Source organism: Crocodylus siamensis, chromosome 15 (assembly GCF_052110815.1).
Source record: "Crocodylus siamensis isolate JL-2025a chromosome 15, ASM5211081v1, whole genome shotgun sequence".
Classification (NCBI taxonomy): Eukaryota; Metazoa; Chordata; order Crocodylia; family Crocodylidae; genus Crocodylus; species Crocodylus siamensis.
The window spans coordinates 41,811,332-41,831,755 of NC_143409.1; the positions used below are offsets into that span (position 1 = coordinate 41,811,332).

The following is a 20,424-nucleotide window of genomic DNA, read 5'->3' on the forward strand; positions in this document are numbered from 1 at the left end:
TTAGCCAGCCAGAAAGTGTTAACCATTAAACCCGTCCCTGCTGCCTGCCTTTCCGGCAAACAGTGAGAAAGAGGCATGTGTCAGCCTGCTGCTTGGCTGAAGGTGAATCAGGAGCTCTTGTCTGCAGCTGCTAATGGGAAATGACAGGCGCGATGGCATGCTGGGATGGCAGAATTATCGAGTATGATTAGCCAGCACATACGTTCACTCAGGGAAAGCCATTAACCTCTGTAGCCAGAGCAACTGCCCTCCTCCCCCAGCCTCGTGCCAATGTCCTGCAGAGTATAGGGGATCCACAACATGCACATTATTGCTCTACAGCTTGCCATAAGACAGCTCAGATTTTTGTTCCCCAGGAGGAAGGAGACAAGGTGCTGATGATTGCACCGAGCCTTATGTCATGATCTGGTGGAGGAGGGCAGGGAAAAGTATGGCCTTTCCCCTCCCCAGCCCCCTTTTTGGTACCAAACCAAAGTGCTTTTTGTATGAAGGTCTGTATCAACAGTCCTCTACCAGGCACCTTCTGATTGACAGCCCGGTTCACTCACTGCTCTGTGGCACTGAAGTCCCTGACCTACTCTGATCACTCAACTGCCACTTCTGCTGCAGGAGGGTTTTTTGGGTCCACAATGGGCCTGAAGAAAGCTGAGTCTGAGTCCAGCCAGAAAGGGCTGGGTTTTGAATTCAGCTGAGAAGCAAATAGGCTACTGCTTATCCCACTATCTACCAGGGTGGTGAGAGAAACTTAGAGAGATGGCCTGGTTTCAATGTCTCAGGAGCGAGTCTACTGAAAGGTTCACATTAGAAAACAGAACAAGCACTCAAACTATACCAAGATCTGCAGCAAAAATCTGAAGCTAGGCAATATGTTTTTGGCAGAGTTATAAGCCAACACTACCATGGTCATCAAATAATTTATTGAGGTTCACAGGCTGGGTTGAGCTTGAAGGTAATCTGGGTTGCAGCAGAGGGTGAAGCTAGATGCCAGAACCTTCCTGACTAGGCAGATGTTGGTAGATTTGGTTTTGCTGGGCACAATTTTTTCAGTCCAAATTTTTCCAGACCTAGAACAAGCCTGCACCAACAGGGATGACTCTGCCAAAATCATCATAAAGACAGTGTTTAGGACCAAAGTCTGGAAAGCGGGGGAAAGAGAACTGCTGAGATTTGTAGGAGCAGGGAAGAAAGAGATAGATTGCTCAATTCATAATGCAAAAGGGCTCAGGGATTACAGAGAGTTCATCCAGGACCCTTTCACCGCTAGGGACTTCTAATCAAACCCAGACCTTGGCTCACAAGTGAAATGAGTTTGGTAAGTCTTACTCTGATTCCTTGTTGGTACGTAGTGCAACCCTCTCTCCTTGCAATGACAGTCTGCCTAGGAGATGTGTCTTTGGTATGGGGATGATGCTGGCAATCAGAATAGGGGTATGTATGTTGGCATAGCAGGACAGGCATAATTCCAGCTTGTAAACCTGATTCATACCTGAATAAACAGCCAAGCAAGACGCTACGCTCACTAGCTTGCGGCACACACAGCAACAGTACTGCCTGCCTACGCACATCCTGCTTCGGTTCTCGAGGAGTTAAGTGATAGAAGGGCAGCACTCTTCTTGTGCATAGTAATTAGTGCATGAAAAAAAACCAAGACAGCATCTGAAAAGTGACATTCATTTCAGTGGGGGGCTGCAAATCACCCCTGCCTATCCCCTACCTCTGCAGGATGGCATCCTTTCCCCACTAACTGCTGGCCACGACTGACAACAAATCCACTAGCCTTCACCTACAGCAATTCCACCCTTGGCATCCATTGTGTTTTGGCTTCACTTTCCAAATGAATACAGGGTCCATTGCCACCAAGGATGGAGGCAAGCAGGAGGTAGGGCAGGGTGGTACCTTACAGACCAGAGGGATGAGCTTTTGTTGGCAACAACCTACTTCATCAAATGTTAGAAATGAACAGTTCAGAGCCTCCCTAGTATCTCCCTGAGAAGGAAGTGTCCTGTGTCCCCAGGCTCTCACAAGCATTTGATGGTTGCAGAGAGGTAGGCACCGAGAGCCAGAGGAAAAAGGGGCCATAAGGGTAATGTTACGGAATATTTATGCAGGGGCTACAACAACTTCTGGCTGCTTTACTTCTGAATTAAAGCATTTCCATGGGGATTGAATGTGCATTAAGTACTGTATGCAGTGTCCCTGTGGAAACATAGCCTTAGCCATGGGCAGATCTAGGATTTTGAGAAGGGGGTAGATATGGTGCATTATGTCATCATGTACAAAACACACATATTTTTCTCCAGACAAAGATAAATTAGATGTTTGACTATTACACTAGGGGGCTGGTGCTATATTATTCACTTTAGGATCAAAGCAAAAGCCAATATAACTATTGAAATGTGGTATTTGCTAGGTTATATATAAAGTTTAAAAGAATACAATAAACCGTGTCATTAGTCCCGTGGTTATCATAGTTAAATATACATTCGTGGGGATATGGGAAACCGTATTCCCAAGAATACTTTGTATACCGAGATTCGAGACAGCTCTAGAAAGTGGGGTCTCCCTCTATGGCAGTAGCACAATGTATGCAAACTTGATATGAAGTTGTTCAACATAAATGTAGAAAGCTGGGAGGAACATGCAGAATCCCGTCCAACCTGGAGGGAACATTTGGCACTGGGTGCAGCTCAGTATGAAGAAACTTTGATCCAGAGGATGGAAGCAAAGCAAGAAAGAAGAAAGCAGCACGCTGGAAACTTCAGACAACCAACACATGGATCTGTGAAGCTTGTAACAAGCTGTGTTGCTCTGAAATTGGACTTGTCAATCACAAGCAGATTCATCAGGCATCTGACAAGACCTGTTACATGCACACCATGATCCAAAGAATCGACAGTTGTCTACTACCACGTTCTCTTAGAGTCATAAAACAAAACCTAGCCTTCTTGACCACCTTGACAGTGCTTCCAATATTTCACTGTCAGTCATTTCTACACCTGAGCTTATATTACCAGTCCTGACTAAGTTAAAGCTTTTGGATAGAGCTAAAAACAGTCTCCATGGCTGTGAAGAAGAAGAGAGAGATTATCGTGCAAGGCTAACAGACAACAAAACTTTAGGAGAAAGGATAGTTTGAACGGTAGAACTTCAAGACCATTAAAAAGAAGAGCGGGTCAGTAGCACCTGTGAAGTGAAGCGAGACTAGTAAGAATCAGGGGGATGATAATGAGCTATGAAGTCAACTGAATAGAAATGCTGCTGCCCCTCCTAGGCAGTTGGTTTGAAAATCTGGGTGGAGCAGAAATCAAAGAGAGGTGCGACTGCGCCCACCCTGGATCTTCCTTTGGCCTTAACAGTGATGATGAGCCAGAGCTAGGTACACATTTCTATCTAAATGCTCACATGTCTGTCTGTCATCACTGTAGTCATCTGAGCTCCCCATGCAAGTTAATAATATGATTTTACCACGCTTTCAACTCTCTTATATCGCCTCTACCATGAGCCCTGATTAGTAATATGAGGCACTCCTGTGAAGAGAGGAAGTGTTATCTCCACTTTGCAAATGGGGAAACTGAGGCACAAGGTAGGTTAAGTGACTTATCTAAAGTCACATGCCAGCCCAGTAACTGAGCCAAGAGTTGAGTCACTGATCTATTCATCCACTAGATCAGTGGGGGCTAACCTTTTGGGCAAGTGTACCACAATTAGCCCTGCACCTTCTCCAAATGCCACTCCCATCTCCTTCCTCTGCCTGATCTGCTGCTCCGCTTTCTGTTGCCAGCTCTGTGCTCCCCACTTGCTCTGCTTTCTGCTCCCTGCCACAGTGCTCCCTGTCCCCTCTCCAATCTATCACATGCGCTGCTAGCATTGCCTAAGCCACAAGTTAGCCACCCCTGCCCTAAACCATCCTTCCTACTCCAGGAACTCACATTAGTCAGTGAAAGCAGCTCCCCTCCATGCTTGTGAATGGTCTGTGAACAAGCTGTAACTCTGATCGCTTTGTTGAATGCTGTGAACAGGAACTGTCTAGCACCCCAGAGACTCACAGCTAGTTGGATGTGACTTTGGCTTTAAGATGACAAATTTGAAATCCAAGCCCTACTGACTGGCTGCACTAGTGACATTATTTCACAGGATGAAAGCACATCATATTGCTAAGGACATTATGGGCACATCTATGCCTTGCTGTACGGTGACATTGCTATGCTACTGTGCTTTAGTACTTCCTTCTGGAAGTACTAAGCATAATGCAGTAACTGCCTGTGCTGCAACGTGTAGGCGGCACATGCTTGAATTTCCCAGCTATGTTGCCATAGTGGCACGCTGTAAGTGGGGAGTGTGCCACTATAATTACATAGCTAGTGATCACGTGTAGATCTATGTCACTGTAGCATGCTGTATGGCAATGTAGTACATTGCTACGTCGCCATAGGGTGACATGTAGACGTGCCTCATGTCTACACAGAGGATAAAAGTTTGTTACTGCTATCAGATAATGGAGTATCTATTTCAGCTCAAGTGGTAGAGAACTCTGTTTTGGTGATGGAAATGCATGGTGTGTGCATGTGCTTGTGTGTTGGGAAACATTATAAGCACAACTCGTGGCATAAGTTTTCCAGCGTGAATATTCCTGGTAGTGCTTTCATCATCCCCTGTCCCCATATTGGGGCAGATTCTCTACCCTTCTTCCAGCCCCTTGCTCTGCCTGTGGGAAGTGAAACCACGATGCCTCCGCCACTTCAAAACAACTCCGGAGAGTGGGATGGGAGAATCAGCACAGCTTGCCGAGAGGGAGAAACAAAAGCTGTCTTCGGTTCTAAGATGGTCTTTCTCCAAAGCATAGGGCAAAGGCAAATAGTGACATGTGCGAACAGAAGAGAAGGAAGGGAGGGGTTGTTCAGGCCAGATGGCTGCATGTAATCATTTCCAATACTGCATTCTGCTCACACCCTCCTCTCGGTGCCCCCTGGCACCCCCCCTGAAGAGCTGTCAGTATTCGCCTCATGAGCCAGGATTGCCAGAGGTTTATAGACCTTGGCTGTCACACCTCCCTGGTGAGCTGGTTCTCAGGTCACTCTCACGGAGGGATTCGTTTATTTGCACAAATGTGAAGAAAATGATTTTTGGCTGCCTCGTGTACATTAAAGGGGAGCAGCAGCATTGCTCTGGATGGGGAGTTACATATGATCCTTTGGCTACCTCAGGGCTGTTCTAAGCAGTCAGGGGCCACATGTCCCGCATGACCAACAAGGGTTGTAGGTTCCCAGAGATGCACATGACATGCCCTCCCTGTTGCACCACATGCCCCTGTGCTCCCACTCTCTGCTGAGATGCACACACTGGTGCCCAGGTACCCCCAGCTGCAACGTATGTCCAGGCACTGTGCCTCACCCTTGGTTCTCCAGGCATATCTCCCCTGCAGCCCCACACCTCTCAGGCACTTTGGGGCCACCGCCTTCCTCAGCATTGCAGGCTGGGCCATCCATTGCCCTATCCCCTGGGGTGGGGAAGGAGAAGCCAGAGGAAGAGGGAGGCCAAAGAAACTAGTTGCTTTTGCAGCTGGTGCAATGGGTGTAAGAGGTGGAGCCTGGAGGCCACAATTTAACCCTCTGCAGGCCAGCTGGACAGCCCCAAACTATGTCAGGCTTTCCTAGGATCTGAATCAGATACCTATATAGCTCCTATTACCAGGATATCTAAGAATCCCCTGCACAATGGTGGGTAACCAAATGACAAGAAATGTCTTGGGCAGGACAGGGGCTTGAACCCATATCTCCCAAGTCCTAGGTTAGATGCTACTGCCACATTCTTCTGTGAACCACTGGTGCAGTTAACCAGTCCAGGGCCACAGTGTAAGTGCTCACTGGGAGTTATGAATGCTTTAATGTTATTTAGACCTTGTCTGAGTCCTTCTAGAAGACTTGCACCATGTCTATACTAGGACTTTCAACACAGCTTCTCTTTGTGGAAACGGTGCTATATCTGAAGGTAAAAAGTTTAACACATGCTGGGGGGAGACAGGTAGATGTGAGAGGAGGGCACAAGAGGTTAGGAATTGCACCCAGAGGTAGACTGAGCTCAGTCCTGTATGGGAGTGAATAAAGCACATGCCTGAGAGGCTGTATAACATGAATCAGCGGCAGTCAGTTCAGGTCCCAGTGGGTCAGTGCCCTTATCTCAGAAAGTCACTTATGCAGTGGACCATGCCAGCAGAGAAATCAAGGCAAAACTTTTTGCTGTTATTACACAAACACAATATAGATCATACCTAAAACACACAGCTTTCCTCTATCTCAGCTATGCATCTGGTCGCCGTTATACCTGGCTTTAACATATTTCTCCTCACAACAGATTTCTCCTCCTAACTGCCCCTATGAGGCAGGGCAGAGCTCCATTTTACAGAGGGCCAGTGAGGCAAAGGGAGAATATAAGTGGCATGCTCAAGACCTCACACAGAGTCCATAGTACAGAGGTAACGTTGGTGCCCTAGGCAGAGATGCCGAGTGTTGGGCAGGAGGTGGGGAGGCACCAGCACCCTATCCTGCCCCTGGCTGGAGATTGACACCTGCTGGTTTTCACCATCATTTTGGCACCCCTCTAAAATCGGCACCCAAACATAGTACTGTGCTCACCCTGCCTGTATCAGAACAAGGATTTGAACTCAGGCTGACCACTATGACTGTTTGCAGATGTTAAAAAAAACAAACCCCGCCCCAATGCTTTACTTTACATTTGTACCCCCAAACCAAGCCCATTGCATGCCCAGAAGTCATCACGTCAGCTCACCCAACATCTATATCAATTGGGTGCTTTAGCGGGGCTTTTTTGGCACCTTTATCAAATAGCTAAATTGAATCAGCTTTAGAGCTATACAGACCCGATCAATACAGATGTGGCAGAGCTGGGTTGAACTAGCGTGCTGCTTCCTCTGGTAAAACACTTTTTTTTCTTTTTCTTTTTCACGTCTGTCAGCAGCCCCTTAATACAGGCCCATGTTTCTTCCCTTCTACAGCATCTCTGGATAAACAGACTGTCCCGGGCTGCCAAGACCAGCCCCGTTTAACAGTATAAAATTAACTTTAAAAATTGAGGCAGAAAAACCAATTATTTTATGGAATGAAATGCACCGGTGATTTTTATAATGGTTCATCACCTAGTGGGTACTTTTGCATTTGGTTGGCTTCCCTCAAGTAATATTTTAGTGGTAGTCTCCCTGGAATGTGTCGATACAATGTATTCGCTCCTCATTATGTTCTAAAACACAACTAAAATTCAATATATTGGACAGAGAAGAAAAACAGGAAAAAGAAAGAAAGTTCTTTTTTTGCAAGCCGAGTCTTTGAAGACATGTCCTGTCGACTACTCTGAGCATTTTCAAATGCAGTTAAAATATTACCTATTCAAGTCGTAACAGGGCACGCCCAGGGGCTGAGATCTTCAAAAAAACCCAGCTGTTAATTTTAGCATTTAAAGGGCAGTTGAATGATTTTTTTAAAACCTGGCTCTTTGGAGTTATGTGGCTCTAAAGCAGTGTTTCTCAACCTAAAAGTGGGTCGCAAGAATATATGAAAGGGTTGCGAGCAAGTCCCAGAAAAATGCAAGAAAGCATAGGTTTCCCCTTGCAGGCTGGCAGCATTTCACCCTGCAAGGAGGCTGGTTGGGGTGACTGAAAGCAGTGGATGCATGTGTGTCTGTGTGTGCACACACATGCAGCCAGGCAGGGTCATGGGAGCAACTTCAGCAGCTGGATGCAGGTAAGTGTATGGGGAGTTGGGGTTGGAGGGCCAGGGCCTGGGGACTGTCCAGGTGTGCAGCAGAGAGCTGCGTGGCTGGGCCAGTGGCACCGGGGCCGGTGCCCAGGAGATGCTGCCCAGGTGGCCAGAAGGGGCCGTGACCATGCTGCCTGCCTGATGCGTTGTGGGAGCTCCAGCCCAGGGCAGGGGGGTGCCATAGGTCTCCCCTCATCCTCCCTCCAACCCATGCAGGGGTCAGACTCACTCCGCTGCTGCCCACATGAGCCAGAGCCCTGCAGCCACCGCACTCCCACCCAAACAGGACAGAGGCAGATGGGGCCCCCCTCCAGGAGGGAGGCAGGGGGTGGCAGGTTGGGACAGAGGAGTACCAGTATGGCCTGTGGGGAAGGCAACAGAGTATGGGTTGGGAGTGAGGACACCAGCAGGGCCAGGGATCTGTGGCTTGGGAGTGAGGGGCATCAGCAAAATAGGGGGCTGTGGGTTAGGACTGAGGGGTGCTGGCAGGGCCAGGAGTCTATGGGTCATGGCTGGCCATCAATGTTTACAAATGGGTCCTGGTACAAAAAAAGTTTGAGAACCACTGCTCTGAAGAAGTCTATAGATCTTGTGCCCGTCCTTTGCATAAGGGGGAATTTTAACCACAGGGAAAATGGATAGTTTGTCAGCACTGTCTCCCTGTGCCAAGTGAAAAGCACCCAGAAAACAATGTACAACAACCTCAGGCCTGCTATGATGGTAGAGATTTGGTGTCTCTGAGGAAGCACTAATTACCATCTTTATCTCTGTAGTAAGGGAAGAAACCCATCAGTAATAATAATTTGGGGACACTGGGGGAAAAGGAAAGGTAAAGGGAAGAGGGAGACAAGAGTCACTCTATTCTGTGCCTTACTAACACTGATAAAGAAATGGAAATTAGGGGCTCCTACAGACATGCAGAAAGCCTGCACCAATGTGCTGTAAATCCAGTGCATCAGAACAGACTCAGTTAAGCAAGTCTGCTGAAGCATGGAAGTTAGTGAGCTCCAGCAGCCTCCAGCATCATGTGCATCAGCATCCCTGTGTTGAAAAATGGCAGTGGGGTGCTTTAAACTGAAGCTCGTTCAATGAGCTTTAGTTCAAAGTGCCCCACAGCCATTTTTCAGCATGGGGACGCTGAATACATGTGACGCTCAGACGCTTTTAATTGCATTGGCTTGCTAATTAAAGCACCCTCACTCTCCCCCCGCACCTCCTGGGAGCACGTCTATAAACACCCTAGATGTCTGGCACATAGAATTACAATAGCTGCATACATACTCTTGCTAGCCCGCCCTTAATTCCAGTCTCTGTCAGGTGAAGCTCAACCTGGGGGTAGGGGTCATAGGTATAGGTCTGCTGAGGTGGGAATAAGGCCACAAAGCAGCAGACAGGCTGAAAGCCAACACAAAGATGGGACAAGAGGAGGAACAAATATGCTGTCAGCACTGATTCTGTTTGCAGCCTTCATGAAATGCTGCCTTCAGCCTCTGCTCAGCTAAACACCCTTCTTAAAAGAAAAGTGGTCTTGGCTTTCTGTCTCTGATTGTAGCACCTGGCTCCCTTCCCCGGCCCCATGGGAACCTGCATCCTTGCAGACACGCTACACACTTACCTGTGGGAATCCACGGTTGGTGACTCGAGGAGCATCGAAGTCCACTAGCGACGGGTTTGGGAACCTGACGGTGGTTAGATCAACCACAGGAGAGGCAGGGGGCCGCATCCTCATGATCTTTCTGTGATGGGAAGGAAAAGGAGCAGAGGGTCAGTCACTGAATTCAGAAGTGCCAAGCAACAATGGTGGAGATTGAATTCCTGTGTTTATTCATTGTGCTCTAATGCAACACACAGGGGTTTGGAGTTCTTTAAACTGTCCAAAATAGGCTGACCTTGGATGCACAGGCATCCAAGCTGGACTGAGAAACTCCTAGGGATGGACAAGCTACCACAGCTGTGCTAAATTGTTCTAACAGCTAATTCCCCTCACTGTTAGATGATGCCTATTTCTAGTCAAGATCCTCCTTTCTTCACCTGCCAGCCACTGGATCTCATTAGAGCTCTATCTGCTAACCCAAAGAGACCTTCACTACTTGCTCTGGTATGATCCACTGAGCAGATATGCTACAGGAATGAGCAATCTACCCCTGTCCACAAGGCTTTCCCATCACAATGGACTTCAGCCGTAGCCACCTGAGCCTAGAAGCTGACTGGGCTAGCATGGTTATGGCACATGAATTTCTATACCAAACAGCACACAAGGGGGTGATGTGGCTAGTAGCACAGTCAGCTGCCCTACACCCCCTGGCCTGAATTTACATCTAAAGCTGTGTCGAATGAGGGCAGCCTTTGGCATGAGTCCAGAGCAGGCTTGAACTCACACTACTGGGAGCAAACCAAGTAGGGGCCAATAATATGGAGGTGCACGGCCGTTTTCATAGTCAGTTTTCAGCGTGGAATGTGCCTTACACTGGCTGCTTCCACAAAGAGCCAAGATCCCCTTCGTACAAGGCAGTTCTAGCCACTTTGAACCACTCTATGGACTATATCCTCACTTCTGTGTTGGCAGCTACTAGACCCCTTTGTTCCTGAGGTATCAGCTGGGTATCCATTTCCTTTGGCCCCTAACTCACTTGTATGCGTTCAAGTTGTTCACAACTCTAGCAACAGCTACAAGGGGACCTTGAGACTTTTCTAGAGGCTCATTCACTCCATGGAGGAAAACCTGAAAGCAGAAGGAAGAGGGACGTTAATACCAAGCAACAGTAACAGGGCCTGACAATGGCCGTGGAAGAACAACAGGGCACATAGTAACATAGCCAGGCTGGCACAGAGGAATGGGCATATCTAGCATGAGGCAAAGCAGACAAAACTAAGAAGCTCTGGTGGAACATGAGCTGCCCAGGTGGAAAGCAGCTCCTTTCGCATGGTGTAGAAACCATGGCATGGGCATGGCTATCGAGGTGCACTGAGACCACAACAGGAGCCGGAGAGCCAGGATTGAGTGTCCAAGGGGCAAAGTGGAGATGAACTGGGCTCACTCTGGGGCCTCGGGTCAGCCTCCCTTTCACACCAGAAATGATTATATCAAGGAATGGCAGGCAAGGAAGAGGGGAGGGTATCCTGAGGAGCCAGACTGGGGGTAGGAGTCGAGAGGCTGTCATCTTAGAGTGGCCATGTTACAGTGATTAAAAAGAGTCAGAGCTCCTAGCCAACAATTCATCACGGTTAGACTGGTACAAAATCTGCGTATAAACCAGGGCTTGGTCAAAGAGGATAGATAATTGTTGATCACCAGAACATGATGAGATGATCCTGAGAATAACAGTGTCACAGCAACACCTGTTATGATAATATTCAACAGTGGTTTGATAGGTATCACAGCAGAGATGAGTTTCTAAAGCCTGCCTTTGATTTTTTTAAAGGCTCCAGCAGCACAGACTTTCCAAGAAGCCTCATCAATGCTATCATAGGGCTTCAATGCTGTAGAACCTGAATTGTGGGCAGGATCATGGCAGCCGGAAAATGCCATGACATTGTTTCCAGTAAACTGCACTGTTAATACTTCTGGACACTCTTTCTACCTACGGAGAAGGAGAATGGGGGCAGACATTTACACATGAAGACACACAGAGTGCTCCCTTGTTTACTTTTGTTCTTTTACTATATCGCACCCCCCACAATACACGCATGCTATAAAAGAGTTGACTTGCTGCCATTTTTGTATGGAAATATAACAAAGCTGAAGTGGGAACAATCTAGCCAGTCAGCCTAAACAGAGCTAAAAACCATCAGAAAATTGTTCCAAACTCAGTGCCCTGACACAACATGTCTCCATCCCTCCAAGCAGGGCTAGAGCCTTCAATGCCTTTAAACCCTGCTCAAACATGGCTATGAAGGATGGCTGCAAAATCTGAGGAGAGGGCACTCAAAGGTCTTCTGGAAACAATGCTTTTGCCTTGATTGCTAATACAAGCAGAGACAAACCAGAGAAATCACAGGCCATCAAGAGGAAGTGGCAGGGACAGGCATCTCTCCTGACTAGAAGCAAGCTTGGTCATAAAAGGAAGTTGGGGGAATCCTCATTAACCCTCTTTATAGATGAGCTGGGTGCAGCCATGATCAATTTTTGCTTAATGATTCAGATGGAAATAAACCCCCAAGGGCCCACACATGCTCTGATATATTCCTCTGCAGCTCCCGGCAGTTTATCGATCGAGCCCCGTTTCTGCTGCTGTCAGCAATGCAAACAGACCTTGCAATCAAGTCCACAGCCAACAAGAGGTGCTGAGGGCTGAGCTGTGAATTGGGAACTTCAGTGTTGTCAATCTGTAATCAAGATGCACACCCCAGTACACACAGCCATCCACCCTTTCACTTATCCGCTGTAGGACGAGGCAGGTCTGCCAAGCAAATGAGACAACAGTTGGATCTGGGAGCTCTCCAGACCATTCGAAGAGACGCTAAAGATCAGAAAGGCAGATGGTCCAGGTTCGTCTTTCAAGAGTCTATACAGGCTCTTCTATCAAGCTCTGAGAGCCTATTAATCCTGCATTAAGTGACATGACTCTCACTATTGGGTTTCCTTTGTCTCCTTGCCAGAGGGAGAACTGCTTGTGCAAGGAAGTGTTCTGCTTTATTTTGTTTTTGGCATGATATGTTAATAGAGAAATACTTATGTTAGGGATAGGTGATGATGTTTGTGATGTCCCTTGGAGATCCCTGTTCTTATGATACTGCTGGATCAATCGGAGTTAAGAAGCACAGTGACATGCTTTATCTTCCTCCATGGTGAGGGGGAAGGTAAAGCAGCTTTCCCCAAGGTCACCCACCAAACCAGTGGCAGAGCTAATTAAAGGAACATGGGTCCTGGTCCAGGTGTCAGTCTATTAGACCCCACTACATCCTGTAGTAGTAGTAATGATGGTTTTATTATGAACTAGAATTATTAAGTAGTAATCATTATTATTATTTGGTCTTATTGAGAGAAAGGGCCATGAGAAAGCCAAGTACCATGAGACAAACCAGGTAGTTCAGAGAGTCTCGAGATTTGAGCTGGTTACCTAAATGGGACCTCCTATTCATACGAGGGTTTCTCATAGCTACTAAAGCACATGTTGTTCATACTTTGGGCCATCCCCTCCCTAAAATGATCCCCACCTCTTTCTCATCAAGGACAAGCCTTACCTCCAAGCCAGTGTAGTTCATTCCAACGTAACGTGGGATGAGGCTGCTTTTACGAACAACCGTAGCATACAGGGTTGTCTCAGAGGAGTCCTTCTTCTTTGGCTGTTCGTGGACAAGACAAAACCACAGGGAGGAATGAGTGTCAGACTATAAAACAGGAGCCATTGTGTACATAAACAGTCTGGATTGCTCTGTAGTGGCACAGTGCTGCCATAACTGACAATAAAGCAGCCGCTGATAATTAAAGCTCACTGTCCCCGAGAGCCTTTCCAGAAAGATCAATATAATAAATCTTTCAGCTTTTGCATTTAAATATTTAATACTCTCCAAACACAATCAGCCATGGGCTTCCTAGGGCTTCCTAATCCCCCTGTAAGGGGGAAAAATAAGGAAGAAGACACACAATTGCATTAGCTTGGGAACTGGGTCTTGATTTTTGGCTGGGATGAAATTAAGTTTGTCTGGCTTCAATTCCACATGGCATTTCTGGTGAAACTTTCTTAATGGGGAGCTTCCTACTAGTCACTCTAAAAACTCTGCACCTTGGTACTTGTATTTGCACATCTCATTATTAAAATACCCATGGTGGAAAATCTGTTGTGGGACTGAAAATTGGATCACCGGAGGGTGGTGGGAAGGGTACAACAAAGCAAAAATATCTCGGGGACCATGGTGCTCTCTCAAATGTCCAAGGGAAAGGGTCAAACATGAACCCACAATGACTGGCATGCACTTATGCCAAGCTAGTCTTTCTGGTGGTGGTGTTTTATGATTGGGATGTAGGACTGAGAGGTGAGAGATTGGAGCATTACCCCCAACCCTGCCACTCCTCAGCTGTGACCTTGGGCAAGGTCATTTACTAAAACCACTCAGGCCTTGTCTAGTCATAGAGAATCTGGTGTGCCAGTCACTGCAATGTCCTCACTGCCAATCTGTAAAACACTAGGCATCCACCAACAGAAATGATCTGAGCACAGCCCGCCTCAGTGCCATGCATGTTGGCTTGAGCAAAGCTAACAAATAGGTGGTCTTCTTTCCAAGTCCCCACTATAAGAGTATATGTGTGAATAGAGGTTTCCACTGTAGTGGCCCTAGTGTCACAACCAATCCTCCCAGTGCTATAAGCAATACATCTTTGTTAGCCTAGCCATGGGTACCACTACATGCCCCATCTGCTCATTGCTCACAATAATCAAGCAACCACATGCTCACCTTTATTTCAGAATCTTCTGTGTTCGAATTCTGACTGCATGTTCTCAGGAGCTATAGTCCAAAGAAACAATTGCCTGGAAGAAGGCACTGAAGTTTCCAAAAAAGGTACTGAAATTGTTTCTATTATCTCATCCTTTGGTGTCCTGAAGGATGGAGGAGTAATTGAGATACAGCTATGAACCCCTGGACTTCAACCACAATGGGCATCCCAGAGCAAGCATGGGGTTAGGTACACAGGATCGACAAAGTGTGCCAAGGTCCAAGGAATAAGACAAAGCTTTTTTCTTGACCATGTAGAGGGGGACAAAAAGGGAACCAAGACCCAATGTCTGACTTTCAGGAGGAGGAAATACAGTCTTTACAAAGCAGGGACAGGTCTGAGCAGATGGACAAGTAAGTGATAGCAGAATATATCCAGACTGAGATGGAAATGAAAGTCTTTAGAGAACACAGATCTAAGGAAAAACTGCCAATGGACACACAGGGGTATAAGAAATGACAGCAGTGCTCCAGGCTCTCCCTTGCTCAGATCCATCCTCTAGCCATTCCAGCCCTTCATGGACATGGGAAAGACAAACCAATATCCCTGCAACCTGCTCTCCCTTCTGCTCCCCTCCCTGTCAAAGTAGCACCACGTTTTGAAAATGCTGGTGGTTTCTATTAAAAAAAAAAATACAGCCAAAAAAACAAGGGCTGTGGATAATTAGCAAATCAATCACTGCAATTTTTTTCAATTGTAAGGCCACAATTTACTCCTCCCTAAACTCCACCATAACTCATGCAAATCATTAATAAATCATGAGAAACATAAATGCGGAGAAGCATCTGATGTATAAACCTACTGCCACAAAGCACACAAAGGCACTTCATAGCAGCCCCTGCCAATAGTTATTACTCCCATCAAGGCATTCACCCCACTGTGCTCTATAAAAAAAAATCAACTCACTATACAAATCAGGAGAATGGCATCAGGCCTAAAGGTCACATGTTTTTAATACAGAAGAAGAAACATGCTGGCACAGCAATACATGGCTCTTAATGAAGGGAAAAGTAACGCTGAGTTGACTGTGCAGCAGCCCTGACTGATCTCCCCCTCATGAACAGTCTCCAGGCTGTTACGCTAGACACAATCCTTGGATCCTACATACGTTCAAAGGCAGTATCCAGCCAAATCCCAAGCCTGGCTTCTCAGGCACATTTGCCTGAGTAATATCTGTCTAGTACTCTTTCCTGGGATGTGCAGTCCAGGTGCTCCAGGCCCCAGAGCCAGTGCTGATACCCATCTTAATAATCTCAAGCTCCGGCCACTACTGATCTCTATCCTTCTGGGGACTCCAGTTTGCAGTGTAACTCTTCAGGAAACTCTGCACTGTTAAATTAAAGGAGCTCACAGGCATTGCAAAAGAGCTCTTACACCAGAGACACCTTACACATAGACACAGCATGGGGGTTATAGACCTAAGCAAGGCACACCTGCATTCAGTCCCCCCTCTGGTGTCCTCACCCAACTAAGAGTCTTTGGGACTTTGGTTAGCACTCTTTCAAGGTCTTCCAGGCCTCCTGTTTAGTCTCCTTGTTCCTGGAGATGGTCTAGACCCAGTCCAAGAAAGTCTAGCTTGTAGACACAGTTGTGTGTCAGATGATTCCCACACAGCAGTTTCAAACCCCCCTGTTCTTCGGTGGATGCATTTGCATAGAAGACCATCAAGGCTGATAACGCCCAACTAACTTCTAGTGTTAGCTCTTTGCTATGTGTAAAGATTTCTCCTGACTCCTCCAGGAGTCCCAGCCCAATGTAGAGGCTACAGGGAAAAAGTGAAGGTACAGAATAATTCCCAGTCAAAATAGCACATGCAAAATTGAATGGAACTTGCAGGTTGATACGTACAAATACGGACTAGTATAAATGTGACAAATGGAAATGCCTGCTCTGTCCCCAGCACCCTGCCATCATTTGGGTGGCTCTACACAGAAATGCATATCGACTGCAGCCTGTGCTGAGATAAGGAGCATCCTCCATACCAGCTGCTCTTCTTTCTGGCTATGCAGAGACTGCCACAGGTCCTGCTGCCTCCTCACTCCCTTGACAATAGTATGTATAGCTCTTTCACATACAGCATGCCCTGCCAAATGCAACAGACAGCTGTCACTATCGCACGCTGGGCTGTAAACGTGGGTGCAATACACATCACCGTCTTGCCCCTGCTGAATGAATGTGGACCTGAGATTGTGTCTTGCCTTGGTCTGTGTAACTGGGAATAGTAAAAGTGATATAGGAACAATAGGTTTGCATGCTAGGCCTCCCAGGAGCATAGTGGGCATGGAGGCAACAGCTGAGTTAATGTGGTTTGGGGTGGAGGTGTAGACCCTGTCTGCACCTCTTGATGAAACTGGGCCTCTTAATAACTCTGGTATCATGCCTCTGGGAGTTTTAAGTACAAATCTCCCACCTTCTCTCCCCTTCCTCACACCCTTCCCCTACCCTCTGTCTCCACTTTCACACCGTACTGTTGAGCACTGCCTTCTTCTTAGTCATCCCTAATCAGTCCTTAACTGCCTTCCACAGCCCAGTTTCTCCTCTCAGTCACCCTCACCTAGCCTTTACCTCTCTACCCATTTCTCACTGTCTGATCTCTATCTCCCCTCCTATTTATATATTTTCCATTTTCTGCCTCATTCACCTTCCTCCAGCCCCTGGTTGTTCTCTAGTTCATAAATACTTAAGATCACTGTGACAAGTCCAGCCAGGTCTTCCCTGCAATGATAAGATAAGGGAAGAGCTCTAGGGTCAACAGCACTGGCCCAGGGCATTTAGGGTGTCTCACAATGGCATCAGAGGAAGGAACTGGAGCCCTGAAGTGGATTCAAGAACAGTTGTCCACAATCAACAGTAAATGCTCACGCAGTTGTTATGGCTCTGAAGTTGAAAGCAGCTGGACATGATGCTAGCTACCACCATTGGCTATAGAAACTGGCACACCCCATGCCAGCCCTTTGGGCTGCTCAGAATTACCTTTGACCTTGGGCTTTTGGTTTTATTTTTAGCTGTGTTTATTTCAGTACATGAACTGGAACAGAGCTAGCATCATAGGACCCATTTTCCATGGATCTGCAGCAAACCTTTCATAACAGCCTCTGTATAGGGAACTGGACTACTATTCCCACCTGTACCTATGCTCTGTAGTGTTACCCTGAACACATTTTTCTCTGTGTCTCAGTTTCCCCTTCTGTGAAATGGGGATAAAGACACCAATGTCCCTTTGCAAAGTACTTTAGGATCCCCCTATGAAAACTGCTATATGAAAGCAAAGTATTATTATTACGTATTCATAAAGGGCTCTGAAAGCCTTTGGAGGAAACAGCCAAGTGCTGAGATTTCCATTAAGGATTTCAGTCTGGTCTGTGTTCTCAATTCCCAAGGGACAGAGTGAGAAAGGCCATTTCACAGCTTGACATCATTTTTTACCATTTTCTAATGCACTCATTTCCAGGAAAGGAAAGCCACATTCTTTCTCCCTCTCAAGAGAGGCCCAGGCAGCTCTTTGGTTGCCTGTTTCTTTAGCACGTTTTTCTTGTGAGATTTTGAAAACTTCAACCTGGCTCCCACTGTGGGTTAAAATAGTTACACATGATTGGCTTCATCTGACCTTGGCCAGCTGAAACTAGGTGAGTCCTGGGCAAGTCCAGTTGCTTGTAAATCTAGAATTGGATGCACCCAAGGACTGGCATACCATAAACATTTTGATTATTATAAAAGGCACAGTAGTTCATAGGACCCTGAGTGTGCTGCACAAACATAGGTCCCTTCCCCAAAGGACTTACATATACGTATAGTACAAGAAGCAAGGAGGTGGATAGACAAAGCAAAAACGTAGCACAAGGAAACTATTAGGCTGTGCGAAATTTTGCTGAAAAGAAACGAAAAGCATCAAAACAGCTTCAAAACGAAACATTTCAAAAGTGGCTCTACAGCCCCATGTAGGTCAGCCCCGCAGGGAGTGTAGCCCTGGCTCTCCCCATGGGGCTTCGCTCCGATTAGTTCTACCAGCCCCACGGAGCTGGGCCTGGTGGCAGGAGGTGGACGGCAGTGCCAGCTCTGTCTGCCTCCCACTGCTGGGCTGCACTCTGTGGGGCTGGTGGCACCTATCAGAGGGCAACGCTGGCTCTGCCTATCTCCCACCGCCGGTCCCAGGTGACAGTGTCAGCCTCCTCTCATCCAGGGCACAAATCTGGGGGTTCACATGCCTGGGAAGGCTTCCGGGCTGTGCCGGACTCCTCCCATGGGTGCAAGCTCCCAGACCTGTGCACTGGTTGAGAGGAGTCCCATGCGGCAGAAGCAATCTTCTCTGGTCCTGAGCGCAAGCTGTGCACAGCACACGTCCCAGGCAGCAGCGGTTGCCTCCTCTCATTTGGTGCTCGGATCCAGGGGCCCACACCCCTGGGAGGGCTGCAGGACTGTGCCGGACTCCTCCCATGGGGTGCAGGCCCTGGGATTTGTCAGGCCTTTTGCTTGGATGCGTTTGAGGTGCAGTTTCCCAAAAACTTCTCTGCCTATCTTCTTGAAACTTGGCAGGCTTCATGCCCTCAGATGGTGCTACCACCCCTGCAATGTTCATCTAAATCAGGCAAGAAATGACATTTTAGGCGTTTTCATGTTTCCTCATTATAGTCTATGGGCAAAACGTCGAAACTTATCAAAACAGCAAAACAAGTTCAATGAAATGAAACGGGACAGTGCTTCGAAGGAAATGAAATGACGAAACAAAAGACTGTCCCGTTAAAATGGCGAAATGGATGTCGAAACAAAATGATGGTGTTTTGCACAGCTCTAGAAACTATGAGGTTGTAACACAGAAGATGGTGGACAGGCAACAAGAAATAAAAAATAACGTGTGTCTCATGGTGCCAATTAGGTTGGCCACTTCTTACCATCATCAGTTTGAAGTGGTAGTGATGAAAAGGTCGGAGATACCGCACAGGAATCTGGTAGGTTGATAACACTTCCTTGGTGTTTTTGTCTGCCGTGGTCAAGGTCACAGCTGGAAAGGAAAGAGAAGAAGAAACGATCAAAGTGGAAGATCTAAGAGGTTGGGGGTGGTTGGCGGAGAATGAGTCCATGTTTCCAGTCAATGCTTGTGTTCAGAGGCAAGAGGCCTTATACAGCCGAGTGTCTGTCAACACTGCTGGAGAAGGTAGCAGGAATTCTCCTGAGATCGGGGGTTGCAGGGCATCGTAAAGCAGCTGCAACACCCTCTCTCCCTGGAGGGGTGAAGGGGACAGCATCGCTTAACACAGTGGGGACCAACCTTTTTGGTAGGCATGCCACAGCTTAAGCTGGGTGTTTGGTTGTAGCCGTGTTGGTCTTAGGCAGGCAAGGTTCTTTGGGTTGATGTGATATCTTTTATTAGACCAACCGAGTAGTCAGAAAAAAGTTCTTAGCAAGCTTTTGGGAGCAGTTGCCCTTGACAAAGCTTGCTAAGAACATTTTCCCAACTACTCAGTTGGTCTAATAAATGATAGCACATCTAACCAAAGAACCATGGTGGCTGAAGCTAGCATGCTCCCTGCGGGCCACTCTGATCCCCTTCCTTTGCCCGATCCGCTGCTGTTTTCTGCCTAATCTGCTGCACTGCTTTCTGCTCCCTCCTCAACTTGCCATGCACTGCAACTAGAGGCTGGCTTCAGACATGGGTGGTATTGGTCTGGAAGAAAGGGGTGTATCCAAGGGCACTGGGGGCTGTGTCCATTCTGGACATTTCCACATCAGCTTTCACCATCAGGACCCCACCAGAGCCATGGCTAGTACCTTCAAGATAGCCCGCTATTCCCAACGTATATCTCCAAGAAAAACTAGTGCTGCTGCCACCTTCCCTTCACTGTGGAGGATTCCCCAGTGGGTACAAACTGAGACAAAGAGGTGGAAGTGTCAACTCCCATCACAGCTCTAATGACTCCAAACTACTGTGGGTTAAACCTTACTGAGGAGCAACAGAGTCCATATTCTAGGTTTCTCAGAGAAGACTGAAGGAGAAGCCTCTAGATAGCTGCTTAGATTACTTTTTAAGAAGTCAGGATTTACCACTGACCCATGTAATCTGCCTCCCTGTCTCTAGCAAGAGCCAGAACTCAGTAGTTCAGAAAGAAATGAAACCCCTCTATCAAACATCTGGATATATCTCCAGAATAGACAAGCATGAAGCAATTACAATGAATACAGAGAATCCACCCCCCTTGCCTGATCATGTCTTTCAACACCCAG

General features: G+C 47.2%; 1 protein-coding gene across 1 annotated transcript in view; it reads right to left on the reverse strand.

Annotated features, from left to right (window-relative positions):
- The window catches only part of CCDC33 (coiled-coil domain containing 33), a 213,635-nt gene that overhangs the window by 108,648 nt on the left and 84,563 nt on the right, over positions 1 to 20,424 (reverse strand). Inside the window, exons 6-9 of the mRNA XM_090029238.1 lie at positions 19,095 to 19,204; positions 12,954 to 13,055; positions 10,400 to 10,491; positions 9,385 to 9,505 (exon numbers count right to left, since the gene is read on the reverse strand). Of these exons, the coding sequence (XP_089885364.1) occupies positions 9,385 to 9,505; positions 10,400 to 10,491; positions 12,954 to 13,055; positions 19,095 to 19,204 (425 nt within the window). The remainder of the gene's footprint in view (positions 1 to 9,384; positions 9,506 to 10,399; positions 10,492 to 12,953; positions 13,056 to 19,094; positions 19,205 to 20,424) is intronic.